Here is a 13,311-nt window from a genome sequence, read left to right on the forward strand (position 1 = left end):
ACGAAGTGAATTGAGAAATAGCGGATCGCGTGCCTCATTATTGTTCCCAGTCACCCTTATTGTGTTGTTCCACGGTCAGCCTTGAACGCATGTGCAGTAGCAGCAAGTGTCTATATAAGGAGCATTCGCGGATTGGATGAATCAGACGACAGTAGTGGAGTGTTTGGGTAGCGACTGGCAACGAATACTTCTAGTACTGGGAGAAGGTAGCATTCTGTGGAATCCATGTGTACAGAGGACCCAATATAAGAGCTGACAGCGAGCAAAGCAGGCGGCTGCCGCTAAAATGATGTGATAGCAGACGGCTGGGTATTGTTACACAAGAGTTGAGGTGGATACCATTGGAGGTTTTTCCTGGACTTTTCTGATGGTATAGTTCAAGCCACGTGACTTCGTACCATCGTCTTCCAGAGACTCGGCCGGACCATGATTCTGTGACAGGACCACTAGCGTCTGCAGAACAAGTTTTCCACATACCGAAACAGCCAATCGGAGTTTTGTGAACCTCCCAAAACTAGAAATGCCACGGTCATTTTTGGTAAAGAAAGTGAAATGTGGGGAGGACAGAACGTCGTTTAAATTACGGGAAATCTACGCGGAGTCGGCTGTGAGCAGCCTGAAGGCACTGACACCATATACTCCATCATTTCCCCCCTTATCGGTTACCATTAACACAAACGGTAAGTCAACTACCCATCCAGAATATTCTACATACTATCGTTCATGAGCATCGCTAACGCTCTATTTTTTCTCATTTTTTGTGAACTTTATTTTTATTAAGCATTAGTCTGTTATTTATTAATGTCGCTAGGGCATGAAGATTTTCATTCGGAGGAAGATACTTATATGTTTTATGGTTTTACGTTTAATTGAAAGGAGCAAATGACAGGCTGCTGGCTAAAAGATATATATTCCTTTGCCAGCAACAATACTTAATGTGAAACCCTGGCCATTTTAATCTGAAATATTGTATTATAATTGCATAATCCACCTGTTCATTTCTTATTTCTTACTGTCTTTTTGTAATTTTAATGAAGTAAAGAAAACAACCGTACATGACACACTAACTGCACTTTAAAAGGTTCAAGTTATAAATCTGACAAAACTGAATCGGTTCTAATCGTGTCTCTAATATAAACTGCCAATTTGAACAATTGTTATAGACTGGCTTCTATTCCGTTGAATACCCCATGAATGAAAATTATTCTCAATCTTCGAAACCAATCAGGTTTTTCAAAAATAGACTCTGCATTACAACCATTATAGGTGAAACGTCACAGGGTAAAAATGGTCGGTTTGTATACAGTGGCGTGATCAAGTGTTACTATCAATTAACTGTTGCCAGTCCTACAATGGCGGACGTCATTCCGACAGTAAATTACCTTGTCCTATAGATTGATGTTGTCGGTTTGGAGCGGCCGGCCAACCCAAGTGAGCTTCGGGATGATCGATTCTATAGCCCCATACCTATAGGCCTACTACCACCCGGCAGCAATGACGTCAAACACAACTACATTGCCCTTTCCACATGCCGTGTAGATTCACGCAATGCTGACTCCGGATTGTATAGGCGCATTCCGTGTCGTGTTCAATCACATTTTGCTTTTATTGCCGAGCTCTGAAGGTTTCACTCCAAACGGTGCAGGCCCCTTTATTAATCTGTTTGTCAGATACATGTCCTAGTTTGGTTTGAACGGTGTAGTTCGCAATTCCTGGTGGAAACACATGGATACATAGGCACATGTACACAAACTTTGGAATCGTGTCTGGCGGATATGTACATTTAATGCTTCGTGCAATTTTTGGTATACCGTAGTTTTTTAGTTTTATCCGTATAGCGTCCATTTATCACTTCCACGTTCCAAATTTATACCGTTGGAAGTAGATTAACGCGATTTGCCGGAAACTGATACAGATGGTTCTAAATGAAGTGCTGGACACAATGGCCGCCACTGGATGGTTTACACTGAAGATACCACATCGGAATAATCAATGGAAATTCGATAGGGTAAACGGAGTAATTCGGTGAAAGGTCTTGTTAGCCCGCCCTTAGGTAGCAGCACCCAGGCATGTATTGTTAGAACTGTAACTTACTTGCCTATGTGTATGACAAATACGTCCATGCCTCTGGAAATCACTTGTATGGATAAGGGCCTAGTTGTTGGAAAGTGTATTAGCTAATATTAATGTCATGTCATATTTTATATTTAAAATTTTAGCCAAACTCAGCAGCCAATGCATATCTCCAAATTCAAAAGGTTTAATTCATATTCAATATACTGGTAGACATTTTTTAGGCTAAGTACAAAATTGAAGACTTGGCTTTAAGTTAACTCTTGTGTTAAGTCTTAAGCCAGATTTAAATAACTGGCCCCTTTATATTAATTGTGATCAGGACACATATCCTTGCAGCCCACCTCAACACCACCTCCCCCCCCCCCCCCCACCAAAAAAAAGCTCTTAGAAACGAATACAGTAAAAATAAAATAAAGCAAAGAAATATAAATATATATTGTCACTATCAATAAGTGTCTCTGTGTAACAGTTATGAAATCGTTTAGCATTTTTCTAACTAAACCTATAGAAAGAAGTATACAAAACCCACTTTATCGGTGTGCTCACGGATATATGGTTTTACCCAGAGAGACATGCACTCAAATACCAAGGTGTGCACTGTGTGTACCTATCCTCAAACTCCCTCTAGAGTAATTCATGGCGGGTGTTTCATCCTGTGCGTACTGCGCATACGAACCTAATACTGTATGCTGCATTAATTCTAATTCTATAGTGATGAAAGTGTCTCTGGAGGCAGGAACTCGTTGTAATTTACGAAAAGGCTGCGTGCATCTTCGGTTGCTGTTCTTTTTTTTTTCTGCGAAGGTCTGTTCGTACATTCATGTGGAATCTAACCAGTGTTGCTGTAACCAGACCTCGGGACGTGCCTGGTGGTTTACAATGCACTGTAAGCCCTTTCTAGACCAGACGCCACTCGGACAATCTATAGAGTCTCAATGAATAATTAAAGATGGCTCGCTAATTAATTTACCTGTAGATTGCGGGCAGACTGGCACTCCCGCTGGGTGGATCGTCTTCCAGGCGAGCACACGCCTTGAGTATGTTATCACAAATCTATGGGGTACAATAAATGTCAGAAATTTAGCCGCCACTAAGCCCACCTTGTCGGACGAAACCCTTGTTGGACAAACCCGACTCTGAAATGCTTCATTCACTGGCGTCAAAGAGCCTCGCGGCTGAACTTTAATGAAGATGAACTTTAATGGCTGTTTTATGTGGAAAAAGAAATTGAATAATCCATAGTTTTTGTCCAGAGAACTTTGAAGTTCACGCCATTATGTGAAACTGAAAAATTTGCTAAGTTTCTTGTCTGTTGAGCTTTTCCTGACTGCCTTGAAATATCTGACAGATTTGTATTGTTCTCCACTGGGCTGCGGTGAATCATTAATCGTTATGTAATCGTTATATACAACATTATTGTTTCATGGAGACAGTGACGTGTAGGTATAATTAATTACTTATGTCAGATAGCAGAAAAAGTAAGCATTTATCCTACATTTATTCAGTTTTCTCTGTTAGTGTGAAATTATCTCCAGTTGTATATGAAACAAAACATGGATCCTCGTTATTCTGTAAAATATTTATGTTATTTAGAAACCTAGATGGAATGTGAGAGCAGCCACGTACCTATATTGTGTTTCTTTATTGCAGCTTTCATCCATGATGTCTTACCCACACCGACATCGCTACGGGACAGGGGTGAGGATTCGGACGGTGGCCACACCAGCGACTCGTGCTGCGATTCCATGCCCAAATCCCCAGAGGGTTCCTTTTCCAGCTCGGTGGAGAGTATAGATGATCTCGCCAAACCGGACTTCCACAGTGGTATAACCATTGATTATACCTACGAGGCGTTCTTCATAAGCGACGGCAGGTCCCGGAAGAAGCCTGTCGTCCCATCTGATGTGGTGGTGCCGGAGAAGGTAGGCTCACGTCAGAGATACTCTTGCAACGAGTGCGGGAAACACTACGCCACCTCGTCAAACCTGTCCCGCCACAAGCAGACTCACAGAAGTCTGGATAGTCAACTGGCCAAGAAATGCCCTCACTGTCACAAAGTCTACGTCAGTATGCCCGCATTGTCTATGCACATATTAACTCACGATCTGAAACACAAGTGTGAAATCTGCGGCAAGGCATTCAGTCGACCTTGGCTTCTTCAAGGTCACCAGCGCTCCCACACGGGAGAGAAGCCTTTTGGGTGTGCCCATTGCGGGAAGGCATTCGCGGACAGGTCGAACTTAAGGGCTCACATGCAAACGCATTCTGCCTTCAAGCACTACAAATGTAAAAGATGCGACAAATCGTTCGCGCTGAAATCGTATCTAAACAAGCACTACGAGTCTGCTTGCATCAAAGAGTAGCTGGTCAGGAGTTTGTGTGACCGTCACCACCTGCAGGACTGCCGGGCAAACGTGCAATAACCCTTAACCACAAGGCCAACTCCAGCGGGAAAATCGCTAAATTTCCCATCGGATTGTTTTTTCGTCCCTAGGTTTACTATATTGTATGCGCTACTCTGTCCCTCTAGTCTCGTGTCCATGTTTTATGTTTAAGTTTTGTCTCTAGTCTAATGGTCCCATCTTTTTGTGTCTCAAACCTTTTGTAATATCTATATTTTGGACAGTCTGTTGTTGACTGAGTGATGTTCGCTTTGTCGAACCATTCCCACCCATACTGACGATTGACAATGTGTACATAAGCCCACCGTGTATTTTGATGTTACAACTTGTTGCTTTTATACAAGCACGTCACTTACATGAAACTTTTTAACACACTTATTGAGATTGGTTGTTTACGCATGTTCTGAGTGATTGTTTGCGCATGTGCCGAGTATCTGGAGAGTCTGTGTTGAATGCGAAGGTTTTAATGGATGACAAGACAAAGTTGTGAAAAATTGCCCTTTGAGGTTTAATATATGACGAACGCTTCCCACCGAATTTTGTACTATACGAATCAGTTTTATTGTAAATATGGAGTTGAGAACATTTTTGTTTCTCTTTTAGTATCATGGATTTCCCTGTGCGACCATTTTCAGGCGCTAAGGTCCAAGTCCGGACACTTGCGAACGCAACCCACCGATATAATGCTATCATGCAGTTTGTAGCATTACATTTTGTAGAAATGTTTATATATGTATTGAACTGTGTTATTATATAGAATAAGATAAGCAATGATAAGCAAGCGTAATTTATTTAATTTATTCAAATTTTAGGCTTTTTTATATGTGTGACGAGAAACAAACCGCATCACATTTTCAGGGTTTGTTTTCCATTGGAGCTTAAGATGTATTTTGTTTTCATTGCTTCGTTTTAGTGATGAAATTTTCTTAAACTCTTGAATTCTAGAGTTGAAAGAAATGGGAGTCAACTTTTCAGATACACTTGTTAATTATACACGTTTATTGGAATTCTTTCTTTGGCTCTATTTGCAAATCTCTTCGCCATTCCGGATACGCTCAGAATTTAAACATGAGAGGTATTGTTTTTTAATGCTATCTTTTCCTGTGGAGCGTTACGTAACTTGGACTCGCTTGTTTTAGAATTCTGTAGAGCTGTGAAAGCCTTTGGCATATGACTGCCATGTATTAACAGTTTTCCAGGACTCCCTCAGCGACAATGCTTTATCCTGATAGAACGTATCGTACAACTGATATGCTAATACAACGGCGGTCTTTATGCTAATTTACCTTTCATAAGACGATATTACATGAAGTCATTCCAGTCCTTACGTGATTTTGAATGGTGAGTGATAGTGGATAGCCGCTTTCTATCAGCAGCCCATAGCAAGCTGACGTTTGGTTTATACCCCTGTTGAAATCTGCCTCAGGTGAATGCGTTCCCATAACTCAAAGCTTTCCGGCCTGTTGTTAAGGATTCATTTGTCGCACAAAAACACGAGAGCAATGCCAGCTCTAGCCATTCCACCCACCGCATTTAAACACTTCAGTATTTTTTATGTACACATGGCTGCAGCCGTTCTAGTTATTTAATGTTCTTATAGCGTTCGATTGTTGGTTTGTTACATTTTATTTGGTTTTTGCGATGTTTTATTTCCTTGGTGATATACTAAATTTCCTTACTTTATTTCTTTGTACTATTTGTTAACTACTTCAGTACACGTTCCGTCTTTGTTCTTTATCCTGTTTGGTATAAGTTCGTTTTTATGTCGCGTTTGTATAAACAAGTTAAATTGTTTTATAACAAAATAACGATGACTTCAGAAAGCGATCTTTCAGAGTAATAGTAAGAATATCTTTGCCCACACCCTCATATTTTCCCCACCAAAGCAATAATTGCAATATTTAAATGTATTCTATGCTTATTTTTTTTATAAATGTTCAGACGCGAACAAAAACCTAAACTTGCACTTTTTAAATTCAGAGTGCGACTAATGGTTGTAAAGTGCTTTTTTCTAGAACCTTTGTAAAGTGTCACGTTTTATAAACAATAATGCACTGGTTTTCTTAGGTCTTTGGGATACTGGACCATTTGTACATGCACACTTTTCTATAATCAATTGGTAGCTATGCAGTAACAGGTCTATCGCTTGTTGAATCATTAACTATTTATGCCGAAAACGTCACAAGCCATAACAGGTTGTCGACCCGTATTTTACCGGGGGCTAGGAAATAGATGACGGGTATCAATCACCCTCGACCTCTCCTACAGGAGGGCGTGGAGAGTGGAAAGAGACACGAGCAAACTGAAGCTCGTTGACTAGCCCAGTGGCTGCCATACCAGCTTTATGGTGCCAGCAGACAGTGCCTAGCCCACGCCAAAACAAGTTTGTCTTAACGGCAAAAATTCTATAGGGTATAATTGAATGTAAGCCTTGCGGCTAGGCCCATTATGTAAGATGATGGGAAGCAGCCTGAAGCCTGTATACACAACGGGACCAAACCTATATACGGCCGAGGTTCTGGGTCACCGACAGGCTGCTGTGTTAAATGTGGGGTGGTCATGTAAAGATTTTGGGAAGTTATTTTGAAGTCTTTAAGGAAGACAGTGCGTTAGACATGTAAAGCAAGATATTTTTGAGAAATGTGCTTCTTGGCGTTTATGTGGAGTGGATTGCCCTCTATTGGCAACCAGCCAATCGCCCTATATGGGCAAGAAGCTCTCATATATACCCGATATCAGTGGCCTTGACATAGTCAATTTTGCAATATACAATAACATTTGAAATAAACTGAGAACAATTTCGTAAATATCTGTCTTTGTATCTGTTCTTTTTCATGTGTTTTGGTCTTGTGCCTTTAACCGTTTGAATAATTCTCTAGTTCCGGTGGAGAATCCTGGCCGATCGGAATATGTTGGAGTCCTTCTTGAAAACATCCTTTGGAGAAAGGCTTGGGTTTTATTGGAATTCCACACAACATAAGTATCGTGCTGTATAGCCACCCAGTTTCAATTGACCGTCTGTTTTTTCTGCGCCAGTGTTATATTTTTACCCACTGTAAAATCGATCAGCCGAGGAAGCTTGGGAAAGTAGATCCCTTGCCGGCAGTGGATCGTCAGTTTGTGTGAACAGTAAAGCCGCAGAGGTCTAGTATTGGATATAAACGCGAATAAGCCAGCCACTTGTAGCGCGGTGGCTTTCGAAAAGAACCGGCTTTAGAAAGAGATCGATATAGGCTTACGGTGGCCATAGCTGGTTCCACTCAAAACAAACAGAATAGCAATGATCGACTGGGGGAGGTGGGAGGGGGGGGGGGGGGGGGCAAATGTTTCTGCAGATAAGGAATGTCCAGAGAAAGGTTGCCCATATGAATTCTCTCGGGCGGAGTGGGATATATGTACCCAGGGTAATATTGATTCAGGGTAAATACTGGGAATACATACAGAATCGGTTCCTGCACATTTATCAACACTTGACAGAGTAGCTTCAGTTATCATTCACATTTGATGTATTTGCCTTTCACTCTTTTTGCATGAGCCGCACCATAAAATATTGAATCACACAGCCTTTTTCAACTTGTAGTATCCAGGCATAGCGCCGCCTGGTGGCATAACCAGACATATTTACTCAAATTTGTTGATCAACCATTTCAGGATCGAACGTCATAATTCCGGTGATTTATTGGGGATACTGTAGTAAGCTGAACATTCATGATGTAAGACACTTTATGTGTTTTGCTATATATAGGCTCTCGTTGCGTATGAGCGAACCGTGCATGGTTACTGCGTGTATCTGTGCCATACCCCACTTGTTGAGCACAGTGATGTAGATCCATACATCCGGTCACGTGGTGGAGTAAACGTGGTTCACGTGAAATGATCCGGGAATACATAATGCGATTATCTAGCAACGTGTATTCCACTGAGCCTTGCAGAATGACACAAATCGCAGGAAGTTTATGTATTTAGAGGGATACAAACTCTGTGATAGCACTGGAGTTAGAGCGTCCTCTGCCGGAGCCAGATATGACTAAGTTAGACTCAAAGCCTGGTTATAGGTTTAAAGAGCAGTTGAAAATGTACTGTTGGTATCATGTGGAGTGGGTGGACGGGTTTGTGGGCTTCTGGTGTTTGTGTTGGGTTGGTTGTATGTATTAGAAAATAGCACTGGTATAGGGTAATTGCATGCTGAGGTTCCGGCCAAGTTTCTTTGGTATGGCGTTTCAGTGAAGCAGCACTTCCGGATTTCACGGAAATCATGCTGGAAGGAAAACGATACTCTTCGAACACACATGGGTCCGTGCAGTGTTTGCGTAGAAAGGATCTGGCACAATTATCCCAGACAGTATAACCACACTAACTGATATGAAACATAAAATGATAGTACCACGGTTATATTGTTTGGGTGCATGTGGCCATTTTTATTCAGCGGAAAGGTGGTCTCAACAAATTTAATTGCTGAATCACAAACAACAAGTGTCTAGATGGTACGAGTGTAATCGACTTGAGGAGTAAATATCTATGTGTGAGGGCCTAACTTGTACGCTAAATTCCCTTCTTCGTCAATCGGGGAAAATGGTAGTTAGCGGACATTTTAATAAGATACTACGTTACAGTTCGACCGGTCACAAGTAATAACACATGCACCTCGGAGCCGTCATTTCGGTAGAGTAGCTATAAAGTGGCCGCCAAACAAAGAGCATTTTGCAAGCACATATCAGTGGCAGAGTTTACTTCCAATGACGCCCTGCTGCCTGTTATGTTGTGACCCAGCGAATCAAACTGGCCCTACAGGTACACAGGTTGAAATTAAAACAACTCGGATATTGGATCAATTATTCAGGTGCGTACTGTATGCACCCCACCTCCTCTTGCCCCGGGCCTGAATAGTCCCGGGAGGGTTGGGTCAGCCAGCCAGCAGGGTCCTGTATACCTGGACAGATGGTGGATGGGGAAAAGGGAGACAAGACCACCGTATAGAAGGCCACCGGGCTGGGTGGAGCACGACCGGGGCTAGCTGGAACAGACTCTATCTGCTAGCCATCAATCCAGGTAGACGGGGGGGGGGGGGGGGGGGGTATTAGTCATAACCGTGTATGAAATATTAATGGACATCAGCGCATGCAGGGCTGCTGTTCCTAGTCACAACAACAAGTTATATACCAGGCTGATTACATGATCCTCCTTTGTTACCGATCTCACTTGTCAGGTGTAGGGTCAAATGTCAAAATATCATTTCTTGACAGAAAATGCCGACCTGACAGATATGGTTATGAATGTACAAATTTATTATCTTATTTGATTGGCGTTTTACACTGTGCTCAAGAATATTTCACTTATACGACGTCAGCCAGCAAACAGGCCAACTGACTAAAAATGTAAATCACGCTCTCAACGGATTTACGATTATGTAGTGGAATCCTCAGTGAAATTGTTATTGTGCAGACAGAAAATTGCGCTATATAAAATTATCGTTTATTATCTCCATAATCACATCGGGTCAAATCGACAGATTAATCAACAGAAGTGACGAAGCAATCATCTTGATTCACTATGGAGATCGCCTCCAAGCTGGTGATGTGTGAAATGTCTGGGAATTTACCGAACATGTCATGGCTGCAGGCTAGTTACCATGCCATCAGCGAGCCCAGTTTGCGCAGTGTCCGATGACTGAGCACACACAGACAGCTGATAAACGACACAACATCTATCCTCATCAATTAACCGTTATTCCTATCGATCACGTGACACACACATCACACGGCTGCTTAAAATCGTACCGACTAAAGTATTCTGGCAAATATTGAAGTAGATTATCCGTGTGGTGTCTCGTGCAGTTGAAGTCTGAATTATTATCTCAGCTGCCCGATATTAGCAGCGAATGAGGCATTAGTGTAGCGTCTGTCTTAAGATGTGGATTTTTGGTCACAATTTCCAGAACAATAGAAACGTATTAATCTGAATCTTATCACATGCACACAAGTCTACCATAAACGTAAAAAATTAGAAAAAATTAGCAAAAATTAGAAAGCATGTTTTTCTGTGAAAATATAGAATGCGCAAACACAATTCATATAGTCTGGTGTTTCAAAGTTTCATCCGCACGTGCCCTAAAAAGTTCTTTAAAAGAATGTAAACCCTTGGGATTTCAAGAAAATAACCCTCCACTTACAGCGTGTCATCAATCAAGACATACGATAAAATATAATGTCTGTATAGTTTTTTGGACTGTAACAGCCCTATATAACTGGAGGAAGTGTCTGAAATCTCTGGCACTCTGCATGCTTCATAATTGTGTCCAAATCCACTAAACTCGGGCCTAAAGTTTTTATGCATCATGCTGAATAAAATCGCAGCGTGGGATATATGAAAAGTTGCAAACAAAGTGAAAATGAAATACACGCTCTTCATTAACGGCAACTTATAAGCTACTCATTGTACAAACTGACTTCATGCTCGTAGACCATTCCTTGAGCCTCTCCGGCATCCCACTGGAAACTGTTGACTGGTTCCCTTTACAAGACGGTGTCATATAATATCTTAAGAGCTTTCTTAACTCTTTGGTGGTTCGTGCTGAACATTGTTCATATGTGGTTGAAGACAGGTATACCACTGTTTAGATCAGTGTTGACGTACTTACCATATATATATATATATATATATATATATATATATATATATATATATATATATATATATATATATATATATATATATATATATATATGTATACTTTTTAGTGGATTCTGTACACATTGTCGCTATGGACACTATGTAGAATGGACACTATGAAGTACAGATGAGAGTAAAATTATGGGAGAAATCCATTTTTTCAAAAGTCGGCTGAATTTTGTTTCTTACTTTGCCCTTCTTTATAAACACTACACACATCGTATACTATGACTGAGCCTGTCGATATACGATTCGCCTTGCGTGTCAAGGACTTCTGGTCTGTTACTGGTAACTCTTTCACCTCTGACCTCTCACATACTGGCCGGCGGTGTAGCCTTTTATCAGCTATGCAGTTTAATATAATTTTCACCCACCTCACTCATACAGCATGTATTTTATGGAAAACCTGAACAGGAAAGCTTTCCAAAGATTCCTTCTCCTTCAACTTTGTTGGCGTTACAATAAATTATTCCATCCTTCGTGCTCTGACACATGTGCAGATGCATTTGGATCCACACACTTTCCGGGGCAAACTCACTTGTTTGATGTTCAATGGTGTGATGTGATAATACACCATTAGTTTATGACCCTTTGTTCTTAGCCGTAAATCGGGCCGATGTCATGTCAGCATACTGTGCTATGTAATTCGGTCTATATCCCAGTTTGGTGGCAGTCTGTGTTTCTTATTGATCACCGTGGGAGAGTCTTACCAGTCCCACCGCAGGGTAGCCCTTAACATACAGACTCTCTTAGGATAACTACACCCTTCAGACAGCGGTAAACAAAGTCCCTCCCATCTCCTCCATCCTATAACTCTCCGTCGAACTGTTTGAATTAAGGGAGCCGGTCTGCTTATAGTCCCACTTGTCTTTCGAGATGATCATAATGGTTAATAAGGAGACAAGTCCATCTTTTGTAATATTTATTCAGTCTTCCCTTTAAATGTTTCAAGGTGAATTTGCCGCGTCACAAAATTCTAAATACTCGTCCTATACAAATGTTAACTGAGCCAATTGTATGTTTGTAAGGTGTGCGCAAGCGTGAACATCAATGTCTAATTAAGCGAATTGCTCATAATGTTACCATTGTAGCACTGGTCTGTCTTGTATTCGAAAGCTGATACAAATGAAGGCTATACATAAGTAATAACCCGCGGGGGAAATAATTAACGAGGCTATAGCAATTGCTTGGTTGTGTTTGTAGGTCTCATCCCAATATACTCTATATCAAATTTGAGGTCTATTTGAGTGTTTGAATGATGGAACGAACAAATCTTGTAATGTAAACTGTAAATTTACAATGCTTCGATAAATTTAGTTTTGGTTTTCAGGAATAGTCCATACCTTCAGGTAAGTTTAGTTTTGGTTTTCAGGAATAGTCCATACCTTCAGCTAAGTTTAGTTTTGGTTTTCAGGAATAGTTCATATCATCAGAAAATTTCCCAGAACATGGAAAGACTGAAAGAATTTAATTTGTCTTGTCGACATATAATGCAAACTGATATGTCAATCTTTCCACCCATCCATTCAAATTCTTCCTTCCATATGTCTGATCTGATTCTTCTTTTCATCCATCTTCTAAAATTCTTTTATTCATCCATCTGTTCAAATTTATCCATCTGCTCCGGATTTTCTGTCTATCCATCCGCTCAAATTCATCCATCGGATCTGGTTCTTCAGTTCTTCAAATTCTTCTCTCCATCCAACTGCTCTAATTCTCCTGTCCATCCTTCTGCTCTGATTCTTCTGTCCATCCGTCTGCTCTAATTCTTCTGTCCATCCGTCTGCTCTAATTCTTCTGTCCATCCGTCTGCTCTGATTCTTCTGTCCATCCGACTGCTCTAATTCCTCTGTCCATCCGTCTGCTTTTATTCTTCTGTCCATCCGTCTGCTCTGATTCTTCTGTCCATCCGTCTGCTCTAATTCTTCTGTCCACCCGTCTTCTCTAATTCTTCTCCCCATCCGTCTGCTCTAATTCTTCTGTCCATCCGTCTGCTCTTACTCTTCTGTCCACCCGTCTGCTCTGATTCTTCTCCCCATCCGTCTGCTCTGATTCTTCTGTCCATCCGTCTGCTCTAATTCTTCTGTCCACCCGTCTGCTCTAATTCTTCTCCCCATCCGTCTGCTCTAATTCCTCTGTCCATCCGTCTGCTTTTATTCTTCTG

General features: G+C 41.2%; 1 protein-coding gene across 1 annotated transcript; it reads left to right on the top strand.

Annotated features, from left to right (window-relative positions):
* Nucleotides 1–239: 239 nt before the first annotated feature.
* Nucleotides 240–7,268, top strand: LOC135475361 (transcriptional repressor scratch 2-like). Its single transcript, XM_064755221.1, has 2 exons — nucleotides 240–680; nucleotides 3,727–7,268. The coding sequence occupies exons 1-2, from the start codon at nucleotides 521–523 to the stop codon at nucleotides 4,437–4,439; spliced, it is 873 nt and encodes a 290-aa protein (XP_064611291.1). The 5' UTR covers nucleotides 240–520; the 3' UTR covers nucleotides 4,440–7,268.
* Nucleotides 7,269–13,311: the final 6,043 nt, after the last annotated feature.

The sequence above is a fragment of the Liolophura sinensis genome, chromosome 9, assembly GCF_032854445.1.
Source record: "Liolophura sinensis isolate JHLJ2023 chromosome 9, CUHK_Ljap_v2, whole genome shotgun sequence".
NCBI classification, from domain to species: Eukaryota; Metazoa; Mollusca; class Polyplacophora; order Chitonida; family Chitonidae; genus Liolophura; species Liolophura sinensis.